Source organism: Anguilla rostrata, chromosome 9 (assembly GCF_018555375.3).
Source record: "Anguilla rostrata isolate EN2019 chromosome 9, ASM1855537v3, whole genome shotgun sequence".
NCBI lineage: Eukaryota > Metazoa > Chordata > Actinopteri > Anguilliformes > Anguillidae > Anguilla > Anguilla rostrata.
The window spans coordinates 17269598-17282743 of record NC_057941.1 but is presented as its reverse complement, the minus strand read 5'-3'; the positions used below and the strand labels follow the sequence as shown (position 1 = coordinate 17282743).

The 13146-nt window shown below is 40.9% G+C and overlaps 1 protein-coding gene across 3 annotated transcripts; it reads right to left on the bottom strand.

Moving 5' to 3' along the window:
- Positions 1 to 2250: 2250 nt before the first annotated feature.
- Positions 2251 to 12475, bottom strand: LOC135263083 (ras-related protein Rab-6A-like). 3 transcript variants are annotated; one of them, XR_010332393.1, is made up of 9 exons: positions 12055 to 12475; positions 8459 to 8517; positions 8095 to 8148; positions 6130 to 6235; positions 5486 to 5597; positions 4641 to 4734; positions 4105 to 4198; positions 3486 to 3552; positions 2410 to 2480 (listed from the first exon to the last, which is right to left on the bottom strand). XR_010332393.1 is itself a non-coding variant. In XM_064350689.1 (8 exons), exons 1-8 carry the CDS (start codon positions 12128 to 12130, stop codon positions 2416 to 2418), a joined length of 633 nt encoding a protein of 210 aa, XP_064206759.1. In that variant the 5' UTR covers positions 12131 to 12475; the 3' UTR covers positions 2251 to 2415. The 3 variants fall into 3 exon arrangements, 2 of the variants coding, with proteins under 2 accessions (XP_064206759.1, XP_064206758.1); XM_064350689.1 differs by lacking the exon at positions 4105 to 4198 and having other exon boundaries at positions 2251 to 2480; XM_064350688.1 differs by lacking the exon at positions 4641 to 4734 and having other exon boundaries at positions 2251 to 2480; positions 12055 to 12474.
- Between the last annotated feature and the right edge of the window lie 671 nt (positions 12476 to 13146).

Here is a 13146-nt window from a genome sequence, read left to right as displayed (position 1 = left end):
GATCAGAGCATGAACGACCGCCCCCATCTTAATGTAAACAAGACCAAGAAACTTGCGTGGTGGATTTTAGAAAGAAAAAGTCACCCTGTGCTCCCATTTTTATCCGTGGCTTAGAGGTGTACGGGTATTTTTTCTTCTTCTGTTTGTTGGTGGGTGGGATCCAGAAGATGGACTCCTATAGGATTAAGAGACTAAGGTAGGCTAGCTCTACCATTGCCCATCCCCTAGACTCACTAGAGGAAACAGTGAGTGACAGGATGGGTGAAAATCAGCATCATCAATAACAAGCAGCACCTGCTCCATAAAATAATCATGGACCACAAAAGTGCATTCACCAAGCGCTTAATGCTCCAACTGGCTTCTCAGAACGTTTCAGAAGGTCCTTCCAACCAGAGGCCATTAGCATGCCACATACAGCCACTCTGCACTAGAGCACTTAATCTGCACTTTCATATCCGTTTTTATTTCATTGGTTAGGGACAATACTGTTTAAATCCATTTTGGATGTTTTTGTTGTTTTAGTGCCTTTACGTTTAGAGGGAAAGTAAATTTCCCTTTGTGTAGTGGTAATCTCATCTTGTTTCAAAAATGGTCTCCAAACAAGGCCAGGAGAGACATTTGGTGAAATTTTACTTTTTATTTTGTGATACACTTCTGTTCTTATACAGCCAATAGCAATAGTACATTATTCACACACACTTTGCTAAAGACTAATCGACAGCATGTTTCAAATGGACAGACGCACTCCAGAATAGCACAGGAATGAGTATTCAGTGACAATAGTAAGTGACCTATCCAGGTAGCGGGCTCTTTCATACAAGGTCGATTCAATAGTTATGTACATTTTTTTAAAATTACAAGTCAAACTCTAGCAAATGGGTATCTATGTGTACGTCGTGGATGGGGTATGTATGTGTACGCATGGTGAATGTGAGAAAACAATTAAATGACTGTTCCCATTCACTGAATACTTGCTTTGCAGTGTGACAATGACTGCACAAGTTCAGAGAGACTATAAACCATGAGTTCAAGAATGCTGTGGTGGCTGAAATAACCAGGTCAGGCTACTATAATTGGTAGTGTGAAAGAACAAAGTAATTATGAAACTATTTACTCTACATAATCAAAATAAATTTACGACCAGTAAACTACGATGCCATCTTGAGTGATGCATTAAATACTCTGCATATGCATTCAAATTCACCAATCAGTTTGAGCAATTAAGAGCTGTATCTATGTAAAATGTATCCAATTGCAAATTGCAAATAGACTCAAAGTCTTAGGCCTCTTACATGTGTAATATTCCACATTGCAACTCAATCCAATACATATGTGGGGGGATGGGGACAAGCAAGCCCTTCAAAACTTTAAAACTGTGAGATTTCTTGCCATTGTATCATACATCCCTGCATTAGTGTAATGAAGACATTGAAAACTGCTGATGTAGCCATGTCAGGAAACTCTTCTAGTTATACTAAATGGAATGCAGTATTTGTCCAACTGAAAATATGAGCATTTTAAAATACGATGCAATTCTATGTGAACAGCAAAGTGAGTTATCAATTTCCAGTTTATGGAGAAAATGAAGGGTTAAATGAAGTACGCATCCCGTTGTTTTCTCAATGCAAGTTCCAATATACACTGCTTATAGCCTGCCCTTGTTTAAGATAAAGTATCATATGAGAAAACAAAATGGACGTTAAATATTCTGTTAATTTAATACACTATACAGTAATTTCATCTGAATGCAGCTGAACTCTGAGTGGAACAGCCATAATTACAACTCATAATATTTAGCCCTCAGTGACCTTCACAAACTGCAGTGGTGAAATTGCACCCCACTGCTACCTTTTATACTTGATCAGAGCCGGACAGCAGAAAAGCAAAGATTGGACCAAATGCGCTGGTGACAGAAGCTTTGTTTAGTTTCAGCACAACTATTGCAAAAGCAGTTCTTTACACACCCCATGTAGAGTAAAAAACAAAAACCACAAACCAACCGAACGAAAAGCGTGTTTTTTTTGGAGAAGCAGAGGCCTTCACTGATGTCACAACATGTGCATGGATATATATTCTTAAACTATACAACAATGGTAAAGTGTGACGACACTGATTTCGCTTCAAAAAAGTGCAAGAAAACTCAAGTGTGGTGGGAGAAGCCATCTCAGTCTCAATCCTATATATGCCATGCAGTAGTAGATGAAGGTTTTTGAGCACATCTGCATTTAACTTATCCTGTAATTTAGCTAGTTTATCTTTTTTTTTTTACTTTACTTTTTTTGTCTTAAGTAACAGCACATCCACAAGGTTACTCCAAAAAGTCACTGAATCGAAGGGAATGGCGTTTTTTTTACGTGGTTGGTGCAGGTGGCCACTGAGAGACGAGCTGTTGGATATGAATAACGGGGACAGGCACTAGCAGGAGCAGCTGCTCTCAGTGACGGGCTGTTCCGGAGGCTTCTCTAGTTTTATGTCAATCACTGCGGGGGGTGTGGTTAAGGAACACGAGGAAACAAAAATGCATGAAATACAAATTCGCCCATTCATACTTAACACAAAAAATTTGCAAAACGTCCCCCCTGTGAATAAAAACACACACTATTAGCCTGAACCACGTTCAACATTGTTCAAAGCTTGTATTGCAACTGAGAAAACTAAGGCCAATATTCAATTCGCATTTGTCGTTAACTTTGACTTATAAGTAACTTTGACGTATAAGCTTCAAACCTTTTCTTTGAAAACGCATTCTGGCGAGTTAGTTTTAGCAATTGCTCAACTGCGTTTCTGTTGGGGGAAAAATTGCTTCTAATTGCCAATTGAAGTGAGAGGAAGAGTGAGGAGATAGATAGCCAACAGCCATACCTCCATGCACTCTGCTCCTGCCAAATGGCTGAAGCTAAGCAGGTGTGGGCTTGGTTAGTACTTGGATGGGAGACCACCAGGGAATACTGAGTTGCTGCTGGGAGTGGTGTTGGGTGGGCCAGCAGGGGGCAATCTTCCCTCTGGTACAAATAAACCCCAATGCCCCAGTGCAGTGATGGGGACACTGTGCTGTAGGAGATGCCGTCTTTCGGATGAGACGTTAAACCGAGGTCCTGACTCTCTGTGGTCATTAAAGATCCCATGACACTTATCGCTAAGAGTAGGGGGTTCCCCGGTGTCCTGGCAAAATCCCAGATGCGGCTCTCGCAAAAACTTGTCACTAAAAATCCCCCAGACTTAATTGCCTAAATAAATGTTCTCTCCCTCTCCACCTTCGCTAATGAGTGGTGAGCGTTCTGGCGCAAATTGGCTGCCGTGCATCACCCAGGTGGGTGCTACACATTGGTGGTGGGTGAGGTGAGTTCCCCTTCACTGTAAAGCACTTTGAGCATTTGGAAAAGTGCTACATAAATGCAATTAATAATAATAATAATAGTTTACATGTATATTTTCACCCCTCCAATACCTCCCTCCCACCCAAAGGAGACCCATCTCAAGGATACTGTCCTCTTTGCTTTTCTCAGGCGTGCTATCCATGCCAGGCAGGGCTGCAGCGACTCGGCGGAACAGCTGGAGACGGGGTAAAGTGAGACAGAAGAGGGATGAATACAACCATTCTGATACCAATTAATCAAAATAAATTACATTATATTAACTTGACTTTTCTGGTGCTGCAGCGACACTGAAAAACTCTTTTCCTAAAATGCATTGGATAGTCAATTTATATTTCAAATTAGAATTCTCAAGGTAAATTGAAGTATAAGAGTTTCCGTAACACCGTTTTAATGTGGCAATATTCACAGACGTGAAAAAACAGACAACAAACATTACGAATACTTGCAGAAACCTGCTCAGATGTAGCTACAGGGAAATTGTGCACATGCCAAACACGCAGGACTGCATATAAAGTGTTTGTGAAGCAGACCAGATAAACTGATTTAAGCAGCTTAGATCAAGGTTGGGTTGAAGAGCAAGAATGTGACAAGCACGGACGTGTCGACACAAAGAGGCTTAATGGAGGCAGGCAGAAGGAGTTTGTGACTCAGGCAGAGAGAAGTGCAGACCAAAAGACAGGAGAAAGTCGTGGGGGCATCACAGCACAATGGGCCAGACTCTCTCTACCTGTTTGACATTGTAGCCAGTCTTTGCGCTTGTCTCAATGAACATGACATTCAGTTCCTTAGCTCTCTGCTCGCCCTCTTCTGTGGTGATCTGTCTGCTCCAACCACATCAGAGGCAAATGCGCAGAAAGATTGGCAGATGGACACAGAATTAAGAAAGAATGAAGGGAAGGAAGAGAGAGAAAAGGAGGGGGAAGACAGATGAGCTCACAACAGTCAGCAGAAAAAGAAAAGGTTAGCACTTTCCCACCATCTGAAAAACAATAGCACTTCTCGAGGTACCTTTAGAGAAGACGGAACTGAGAGAGTCACCACAAATATCACCAGTTCACTCAGCCTTTCTGAGTCTACGCCTTGAACAGTAAGCAGAGGGTAAGTTGAAGGTCACACCTAGAACCACATTTCACACGCAAAACCAAGACTGAAAGCCAGTCAGGAGAGGCAGGCACTTATGCCGAAAGCCACCCCGTCCTTCAGAGAGCCACACCCCAGGTTGTATGCAGACCGCATCTTTCACACAGGCAGGGGGGGACCCACCTGTTTGATGTTATGTCCAGTCTTGGCACTGGTCTCAATGTGCATCACACCAAGTTCCTGAGATTTCCTCTCAGCAGCCTCTAGTGTGACCTCCCTATTCGCAACCCGGGGGGGGTGGGGGGGGGGGGGGGAGCGGCAGACAGCAAATCATAGGTGATGATGAGGAGGAAGGCAGGGAGGGAACAGAATTGGGGAGGATTAAAAAAATGAACAAAATAAAATATAATCATAGGTGTTGAAAACCAAAAACCAATGGCAGTGGTGAAAAATGTGCATGTCAGGTTATCGACTCAAAATATTGCCAAAGTGCAATTCATGTCTGGGTTAAATGATGGCAGTACATGCCAAAAAATAGCCAAATCCAATTCATTTTTACAGGGACTAGTGCCTTCAACCATAGCTGATAAGTAAAAGCATGAGAGACTAAAAACTGTCAACTTCCATGAAAATCAGACAGAAATAATTAAACCCACTTTTTCTGCCCAGCATGAATATGTGCATGCATTTTAAAAATTCCACAATAAAGCCCAATCACTGAGATCAACGGTTTAAGAAAACATAAGAATAAGAAGCTTTAAAAAAACAAGATGAAAATAAGACTGGATAAGATGCTCAAAATGATTATTATAAATTAATGGCAAATGAAATATAATTAAATATGACATAAAAGGCAGATGACGCTACTACACATTTACAGTCAGGGTGGGTAGGGGTAGGGGAAGAGCCAGACTTCTCTTTTTTATCGTTGTAAGACTTGACATGTGTCTCAATAGGCCAGAGATCACAGACAATGACCTAGGAGCTCATAGTCAAAAAATAACTTTGCTTACATCCCTGCTATTTACCTTTTATCAGCCAAGTCTGTTTTGTTTCCAACTAGCATGATTATGACATCACTTCCTCTCTCTGTTCTGACATCATCAATCCATTTTGAGGTTTGCTGGAAGGAGTTGAGGTCTAAAGGGGGAAGAACATATTTGTTTAAGAATCTCATAATGACTAATTTCATCCATGTGTAAACACTTCAACATGTATATCTATATACATGTACAAATATCTGAACAAAGGTCCCACAGTCACAAACAGAATAGTAAAGTGAACAAACAGTAGTCTGAAACCCACGATGCAACATGGGACCCTTCAATGAAACTGCTATAAAGAAATAAACTTGTGTAGCTGTTGTGTTCACAAACACACACAGGCAAAGATAAGGCAGACAAAGCAAAATAAAAAAGCGGTAGCAGGGTTGAGCTTGGTTAAAGAGACAGTAAGCAGTAAAGCCCCCCCCCAAAAAAAAAAAAAAAACAAAAAAAAAACACACAGGCGTGTCAAATTATTGGTAGCAGTAGCTCCGGAATGAAACCAAAATACCCAGCACCTTTACGCGTATGCATAGGTTACACATTTATAAAGAAAGTGGACCCCTGATATGAGTTCCTGAAGAGTCTATGAAATGTCGTGGCTCCAGGGACTGGACGCCATGACTCACTGGTTATATCATAGACCACCACAGCAATGGTGGAATCACGGATGTAGCTGGGAATGAGGCTACGGAAGCGCTCCTGCCCCGCAGTGTCCCACAGCTGGAGCCGCACCTGAGGGGGGAGGGGAGGGGAGGAGGAAGACGAAAAAGAGGAGGAGATGGCAGAAACAAGAAGACAGCACAGGTGTAAGAGTGATTGAGAGGGAGAACAAGCTTCGCCAGTTTTATTAAGACTGCTTCCCCTTTAAGAGGCAGTCTAATAAAGGCAAAGTATTTGCTACTGTATTAGGGAAAAGTTCACAGGGTTAGACCAAGATTTCACATGCAGCATTTGACAAGATGACAAAGCAGTAGTCTCGGAGCATTTAATTGCTGCTGTACATGTTAAAGATGCCAGAAGCCACTGTTCAAAAGTGAGCCAATGGAAAGACAGCACAAGGTCAGCACAGCCTTTGCCATTCCAATGTGAAGGCCTCCATCATTACAAAAGAAATGACTGCTTCATCCTTAAGAAGATTACATATGAAGTTCATGCTGGACAGACAATTTGTGAACAGCCAACATTTATCACACAATTCCAATCTTAAAAAAAAAATTTTTTTTATGAAAAATAAAGACCAGTAAAATCATATTTCATGCATCTGTAACCAAACCAAAAGTAACCAGAGGGAAATACAGAAGATGAATTCAGCTCACACAAAGTTTAATTTAAAAAAAAAAAAAAAAAAAAAACCAGGTTGCTCCGTTTTAACAATATGCAGACTGGAAAAACGCTTGTATGATGTCCAGGGCACCATAGAGCCAAGAGATAGGCCCGTCCCCAGCAGGGCAGACCTCTCTCCTGGCCGGTGCTCATGAGCCAGGAGCCCTGCTGTGGTACCTACTGGGAATGCCCTAAACCACCAGGGCAGCTGAGCCCCAGTGCTGAAGCTGAATCTGCAGCCATCCACGAGACTCGTGGGGCAACTGAACATCGAGAAAAACGGCCAACGGAGGGAGAACATAGACAAAACCAACTAAAAAAATACAAAAATGCGACAAAAAAATAACAAAACTTAAATGTGCATACAAAGAATGAAAACAAACCATGAGGGTGACAGATGACACCAATGTATAATGAGAAATGGCGTGAAGATGGGCAATGTAATGCGACATAAAAGAAAATGAAGACGACAGACACCCAACCTGCTAGGTACACAGTAGTAGATGAGCAGGTGAGTAGAACATAGCACTGAGGTGAGTGCTTGTCCATGAAATACATGGGTGGATGGGCATTACAGTTAAGTCTTCTTGAGCACCAGCCACTTTACCTCCGTGAGCAGGACACATCCTGCTGGCCCTACATGCACTTGTGTGTCACTGAGGGGTTTTGAAGCGATGTAACTAGCCTGCTTTATGATAGAGTTTGGTAAATATATCCTGACACAGAAAATGACCAAAAGTACAATTATATAATAAAAGTTGACAATGGAGGATCAGGTGAAAAAGAGTGTGGAGACATTGTTACCACTGATATAGAAATTCTTATAGGAGGGAGTAAATCGGAGTGAGAATGCCACTGGAGCAGGGCATACAGGTGACACATAAAACCTGGAGTGGAGTGATTATAAAATGTTTAGGACAAGGGTGTCCAATCTAATATGTAAAGGGCCAGTGTGGGTGCAGGTTTTTGTTTTAGCTCTGCACTACGACACCAAATTCAACTAATTAACTAATCATGGTCTTCAATCAAGTCGAATCAGGTGCTTAGAGCTGCGTTTAGCACCCCAGTATAGAGCAATGAATGCCATTTATGCTCACTCAGCTGAAATGCTCTGGCTGGAAGTGCTGTACTCCACAAGTACCACCTCTTCAGTTCCAATATCATGAGCAGAAATGGACAATTGTTTCTGAAAGACCAGACACCACCAGTCTTATAAAATTATACATAAAAAAGAATAAAAAGCACAAATTTATTAATACTGTTCTTACCGTACGATCCTCCAAATACATGGTTTTCGACAGAAAATCTATGCCAATAGTTGCCTGGAAAATAAGTCATTTTAATGTCACAAAAAGGTGCACGGTAAGGCTACTTTCATTACAGCATATGGGGATATTACTTCTTTATACTTTAATAAAACATATCACACTATCAAGAGGTCATTCAGTTTTAATAACACAAAACTCAGACTGTCTACGTGCACACTGTACAATGAACAATGACACCTGAAGCATTGTTACAAATGGTGACAACTCAGCATTGAATGCAAAATATGAATTAATTCAGAAGAATTTACTGATCCCAACAGTACGTCTTTAGATTTGTGCACTTTAGTGTCAATGTGTACTGTACCTGATATGTATTGTCAAAGCTGTCATACATAAACCTAGTGATGAGCGAGGTCTTCCCCACTGTAAAGACAAGAGAATCAAGTTAGTGCATGATTATATGTAAAAAATATAAATAATTTTACTTCAAACCAAGGACCATTTCAGATAGAAATCAGTTCTAGTTGCATACTTGCATACTTACTGCATACTTAAATACTTGGAATGCTTACTTGCATACTTACTTACTGGCATACATGCATGCTTACTTGCATACATAATTGAGATACCTGCCATCCCAATGTATGTACGTATGCCTTGGTGGGGCGGCATGCCCCATATACACACATACAATAAACAAGCTTTGGTCTGGAAAAACCAAACTGCTCAGCTAACTGTAACGGCAACAATGGATTTGGGGGAAAGTAATTCTGCTGCTAACAAGGGAGTTGATGGCTTAGTGAGTGGGCTTGGTCACAGAGAGGCAGGGACCCAGAGAGTGGGATGGGGAAGAGAATCTTGTGGATTATTTATTGTCACAGCCATTCCATAGTTTGGATTATGCAGCAGCCAACTCCACAGGTAATCAAGATGAAAAATCAGATCACCAGAAAGATTTAGATTTGTTTGTTGAAATTTTGGGATCAGCCTAGGATTTTCTGTTTCATGAAGCGAGTGACAAAAGTGCAACCTATCGCAAGACATATTACAATTCCAAATATCACTACTCATGTGGAATGACTTTAGTATAGGCTATACCCCTCCCCCACCACCACTCCAGCATTTACAATAAGGAAACCCTTCCATAATAATTAAACTAATCCAATCTTCTTTTTGTAGCCTGCATCTCAAAGCATTGTGGTGGTCTCTTGAAGACCAGAATTTTATGTAGCTACATTTTATATTTGGCTACAATTTTAATGTAGCCAAATATAGGGAGAGGACGCATCTAATTGACCGTGGCAGTAAAGCTGGACCGACCGCAGCCGCAGTCACACCAAGCACCACCTAAGCCCTATTTTGAGCCAGGAAAACCCCTGATGACTAAAAGACTGTATTGCTGGTAGGGATGGGCAGGAGTACCCGAGGATTCAAAAGACAAGGACTGCACCAGCCTTATAAAGTACTTGGGGAAAAAATAATTTGAAAAAAAAAATGTAAACGTGTTTAGCAGCATTCTTTATTTTTTACATGGCAGCTTTAGCAGTTTTTTGTTTTATGGGTAATGACGTTATGTCAGAAATCCTTGCTCCACAGTCTATAACTATTTCAAGTGGTGTTGTGACTTTACAGTGGTGGAGTTTTCAACATTGTTGGCCTCACGAAGGATACAGACCGACGTGCTTTTACCGCTGTTGCTGATTCTAAGCAATCTGGAGTGTTCAGTTGCTTTGAAAATTACATCAAAATGTGAGTTTAAAGTCAAGTCAAACTTTAGTCACACTGAATCTCCACTTAAGGACTTTAGTCTACGATACGTTTAAGGTTTAATGCATATTTTAATGGTTTATATTGATTTGCAGAAATTTTCAGATGCCCTGTTCATTGCTTCCCATTTCTATTGCCTACTATAATAGTCAATATACAATAAAAACATCACTTAACACAGCCCACGGCATGGTATATTCCAAATATACATATATACATATATATGTATACATATATTAAGGCTGGGGTTTGTCACACAAATAGCCTAATGTCTAAAGTCATGGTGCAGTCGTGGTAAAGTTGTTAAAATCAAGCAAAACTAGAAAACTGAAAAAAAAAAGAAAAAAAACATTAATTTGTTAAATTAATAGAGCTTCAGTGCGAAGTGACTGAAATTGCATGCACAACTGCAGCAACAGTAACAAGTGCATGAGGTTTACAAAAAAACCAGCAGGCAGTTGCCTGTGTTACACCGGAAACTATGACCGTCGAATTCTGTGACCCTAGTAAAGGATGTGATCAGGTTAAAACCTTGGGGAAAAAAGACAGTGATTGACCAAATATTGTCTGACATTCATTACTGTTGTCATTAAAGCAGCTGAAATTGCTATTCAACACCCGCTAGGGTCACAGAATCTGACAGTAACAACTTTTGGTGTAACACCAGTGCAGATTTACTCCCTTTGGTCCATCATGGAAATAAAGCATTTTACTTTAAGAATGTGAAGCACACACATTAGGCCGAGTAATATGATAAAACTGGGCTACCGTCTGTCCATCTTTAGATCATTTAAGTTTGTTTTGGCACAATATGTTGTTAATTGTGAGGTTGGAGTCTTTGATAAGGCATGCTGTCCCTGACACGTTACAGTAACGGGGGAAGGAGTGCTCCGCAACAACTCTGTTGACAGGTTGCCGTCAAACAGTTCATTACAGCTGACAAGGGCTGAAATTTTTATCCCAGCACATTCTAGAATCTACACTGACATACGGCCAAGTACTCTAGCACTGAAATCATCCAAATGCCCATCATAATTGTTCGCCATGCCTTCTGATGGGGAACCCATCAACAGGCCTCACAGCAGCTATGCAGATAACCTCCCACATTGTAAAGCGAGAGGGACCCTCCCACAGGAAGAACTCTAACAGACTTCGTTTTCCCTGTGTTTGTATTGATTTTCATGGTTTTTGTTTTTCCTTATATTTGCATATATAATTGAAAAAATATACTACAACATGTTTATCAGCAGCTCCTTACCAACTAGCTAGTATCTATCATACCTTCTTCAGTGACGTCAACCCTTATGGGGTGGATCATCATGTGAGTAGCAAGATGCCTTACAGCAAACGTTAGCTGTTACACTAGTTACGGTCAATTTAACAAATATTCGCCCATCCCAGAATTAAAGACACAGAATTGACGTTACTACATATGCTACATCTAAATTTGACCAAAACAGAAACCAATACAATCTTGTAACAATTATTTCTACAAATTGAAATAACGTTGGCTAGTAGGCGTTTACCGTCACGCCAAACGAACTAGCAAGACAGCTAACAAACCATCAGCTGAATTAATTTTGCTCCCCCCGAGAACCATCTTATTCCAATAATCGGGGCATCTTGAAAATGATTAGTTAGCTATAAGCAAATTAGATAAATGAGTCAAATAAATGACTCTGGTGACAGACAGCTAATAGCCAGCAGTCAGACGTTATCGTTAAAATAATTCCATAGCATCAATCAGTCGAACCAGCAAGCAACATCACGTTCGCTAGATTACCCAGACATCGCTGGGCGCAGAAGAGGCCTAGACCATACATAAAATCATTAAAGGAAAGCAAACTATCGAACACTGACAACGTCAGCACTGGTTAATGTGTTCCTCGTCGGTGTCAGAGTTGTTATGCTTTCCCTCAAACGTTGGCTTTATTTTCAACCTTCTGGTCTGTCTCGTTCAGCCAACCTTTTAAGATCTCACCACCCGGTTTATCATTCATCTCTTTTCGAGTTGCTAGCTAGCTAGGCCTCGTTTCCACCTCAGTCACACCTGCATCATTACGCCCAAAGCATTGGCTTACCTTAGTCTTCCATGTAACGACCTCGAAAGAGTAACTAGTTAGCTTTGCTTTTTTTTTTTTTTTACCGTAACGTTACCGTCGGCTCGCTAGAAAAAAAATAAGGACCACTTACCGCTTTGCTCGCCCAGGAAAACAAGCTTGAATTTGCGCAGGGGGTTACCAAACTCTCCGCCGGCAGTGGTTGTCATCTTCTTATAGCTATAGCCTGCTATATAGCTATCCAGTAGCTAAACAGCTATGATGTTATCCGAGTGTTTAGCTAGCAAGCTAGCTAGAAAGAGTTCTGAAAACGCAGGACAAGGACAACCTGAGTAATATTAAGGCGTACGCGAGACCTCGCAGCACAACGGGAACGGAAGCCAGGTGACACAGGTATAAACCAAACCAAATCCGCAGTCGGTCACACTGGGCCCACGCAGGGAAAAATGAATGAATATATAGCTATTAGATTAGGTATAACCGACTTTGCTGGCGAGCGACGGCATATAGCCACTGAGCCCAGAATGTATCAGGCGTCACTCTTCTTCAGAGGATTCACTTATATTTACACATGTAGTTCGTGACATTACCGCCATCTACCGTGCTGGAGTACGAGGCACCCACAAATTTCAGCATAGAGATCATAAACGGGCATACTGAAGAATTAAGGTAAAATACCCAATATTGTTTGTTGTAACTTGGCCTAATTTTGATATCAATTATTCTAACGGTAATCCCAGCCTATATTTTTCAAGTTTTAATGGATGACTTATAGACATTACTTTGTATGCGTGAAATTACAGAAAAGAATGCATTTCAGGTGTATAAATTAGCTTTCAACAAATATCGTTGTAATTTTCTGGCTATTGTTACCTTCTGTTGGCTGAAATAGCATCACATTATATGTCAATTTTGCCTGTGCATCCGTGTATCCTGCAGTTGGCTTTGATCAGACGTTGTTAATTGCAGAAGATGTAGCTAAATGTCCAATTGGGAGAATGATTGATTGTGGGACTGGAGCATTTGCGATGTTGAAATTGGCATGAAAAAGAAGAATAAGCCAAGTTTGGGGCTTTATTGTGTGGACGTGAAGTTGTATCTTATGAAGGCGGTTTATCATGTGCGTTGTGACTTGGACCGAAAAGGAAAACACTGAAAAATTATTCTGTGATAATCTTGGGAGAGTGGAACAATGTGCAAGGAATCATGGAGTTGCTTTATGATT

Coding starts and splice junctions, on each gene's coding strand:
- LOC135263083 (XM_064350689.1), bottom strand. CDS start 12,130: ATGACAACCACTGCCGGCGGAGAGTTTGGTAACCCCCTGCGCAAATTC. Junction 6,236..8,094: donor TGTATTTGGAGGATCGTACG/GTAAGAACAGTA, acceptor CTCCCCCCTCAG/GTGCGGCTCCAGCTGTGGGA. Junction 4,735..5,485: donor ACAGACTTGGCTGATAAAAG/GTAAATAGCAGG, acceptor GGTTGCGAATAG/GGAGGTCACACTAGAGGCTG.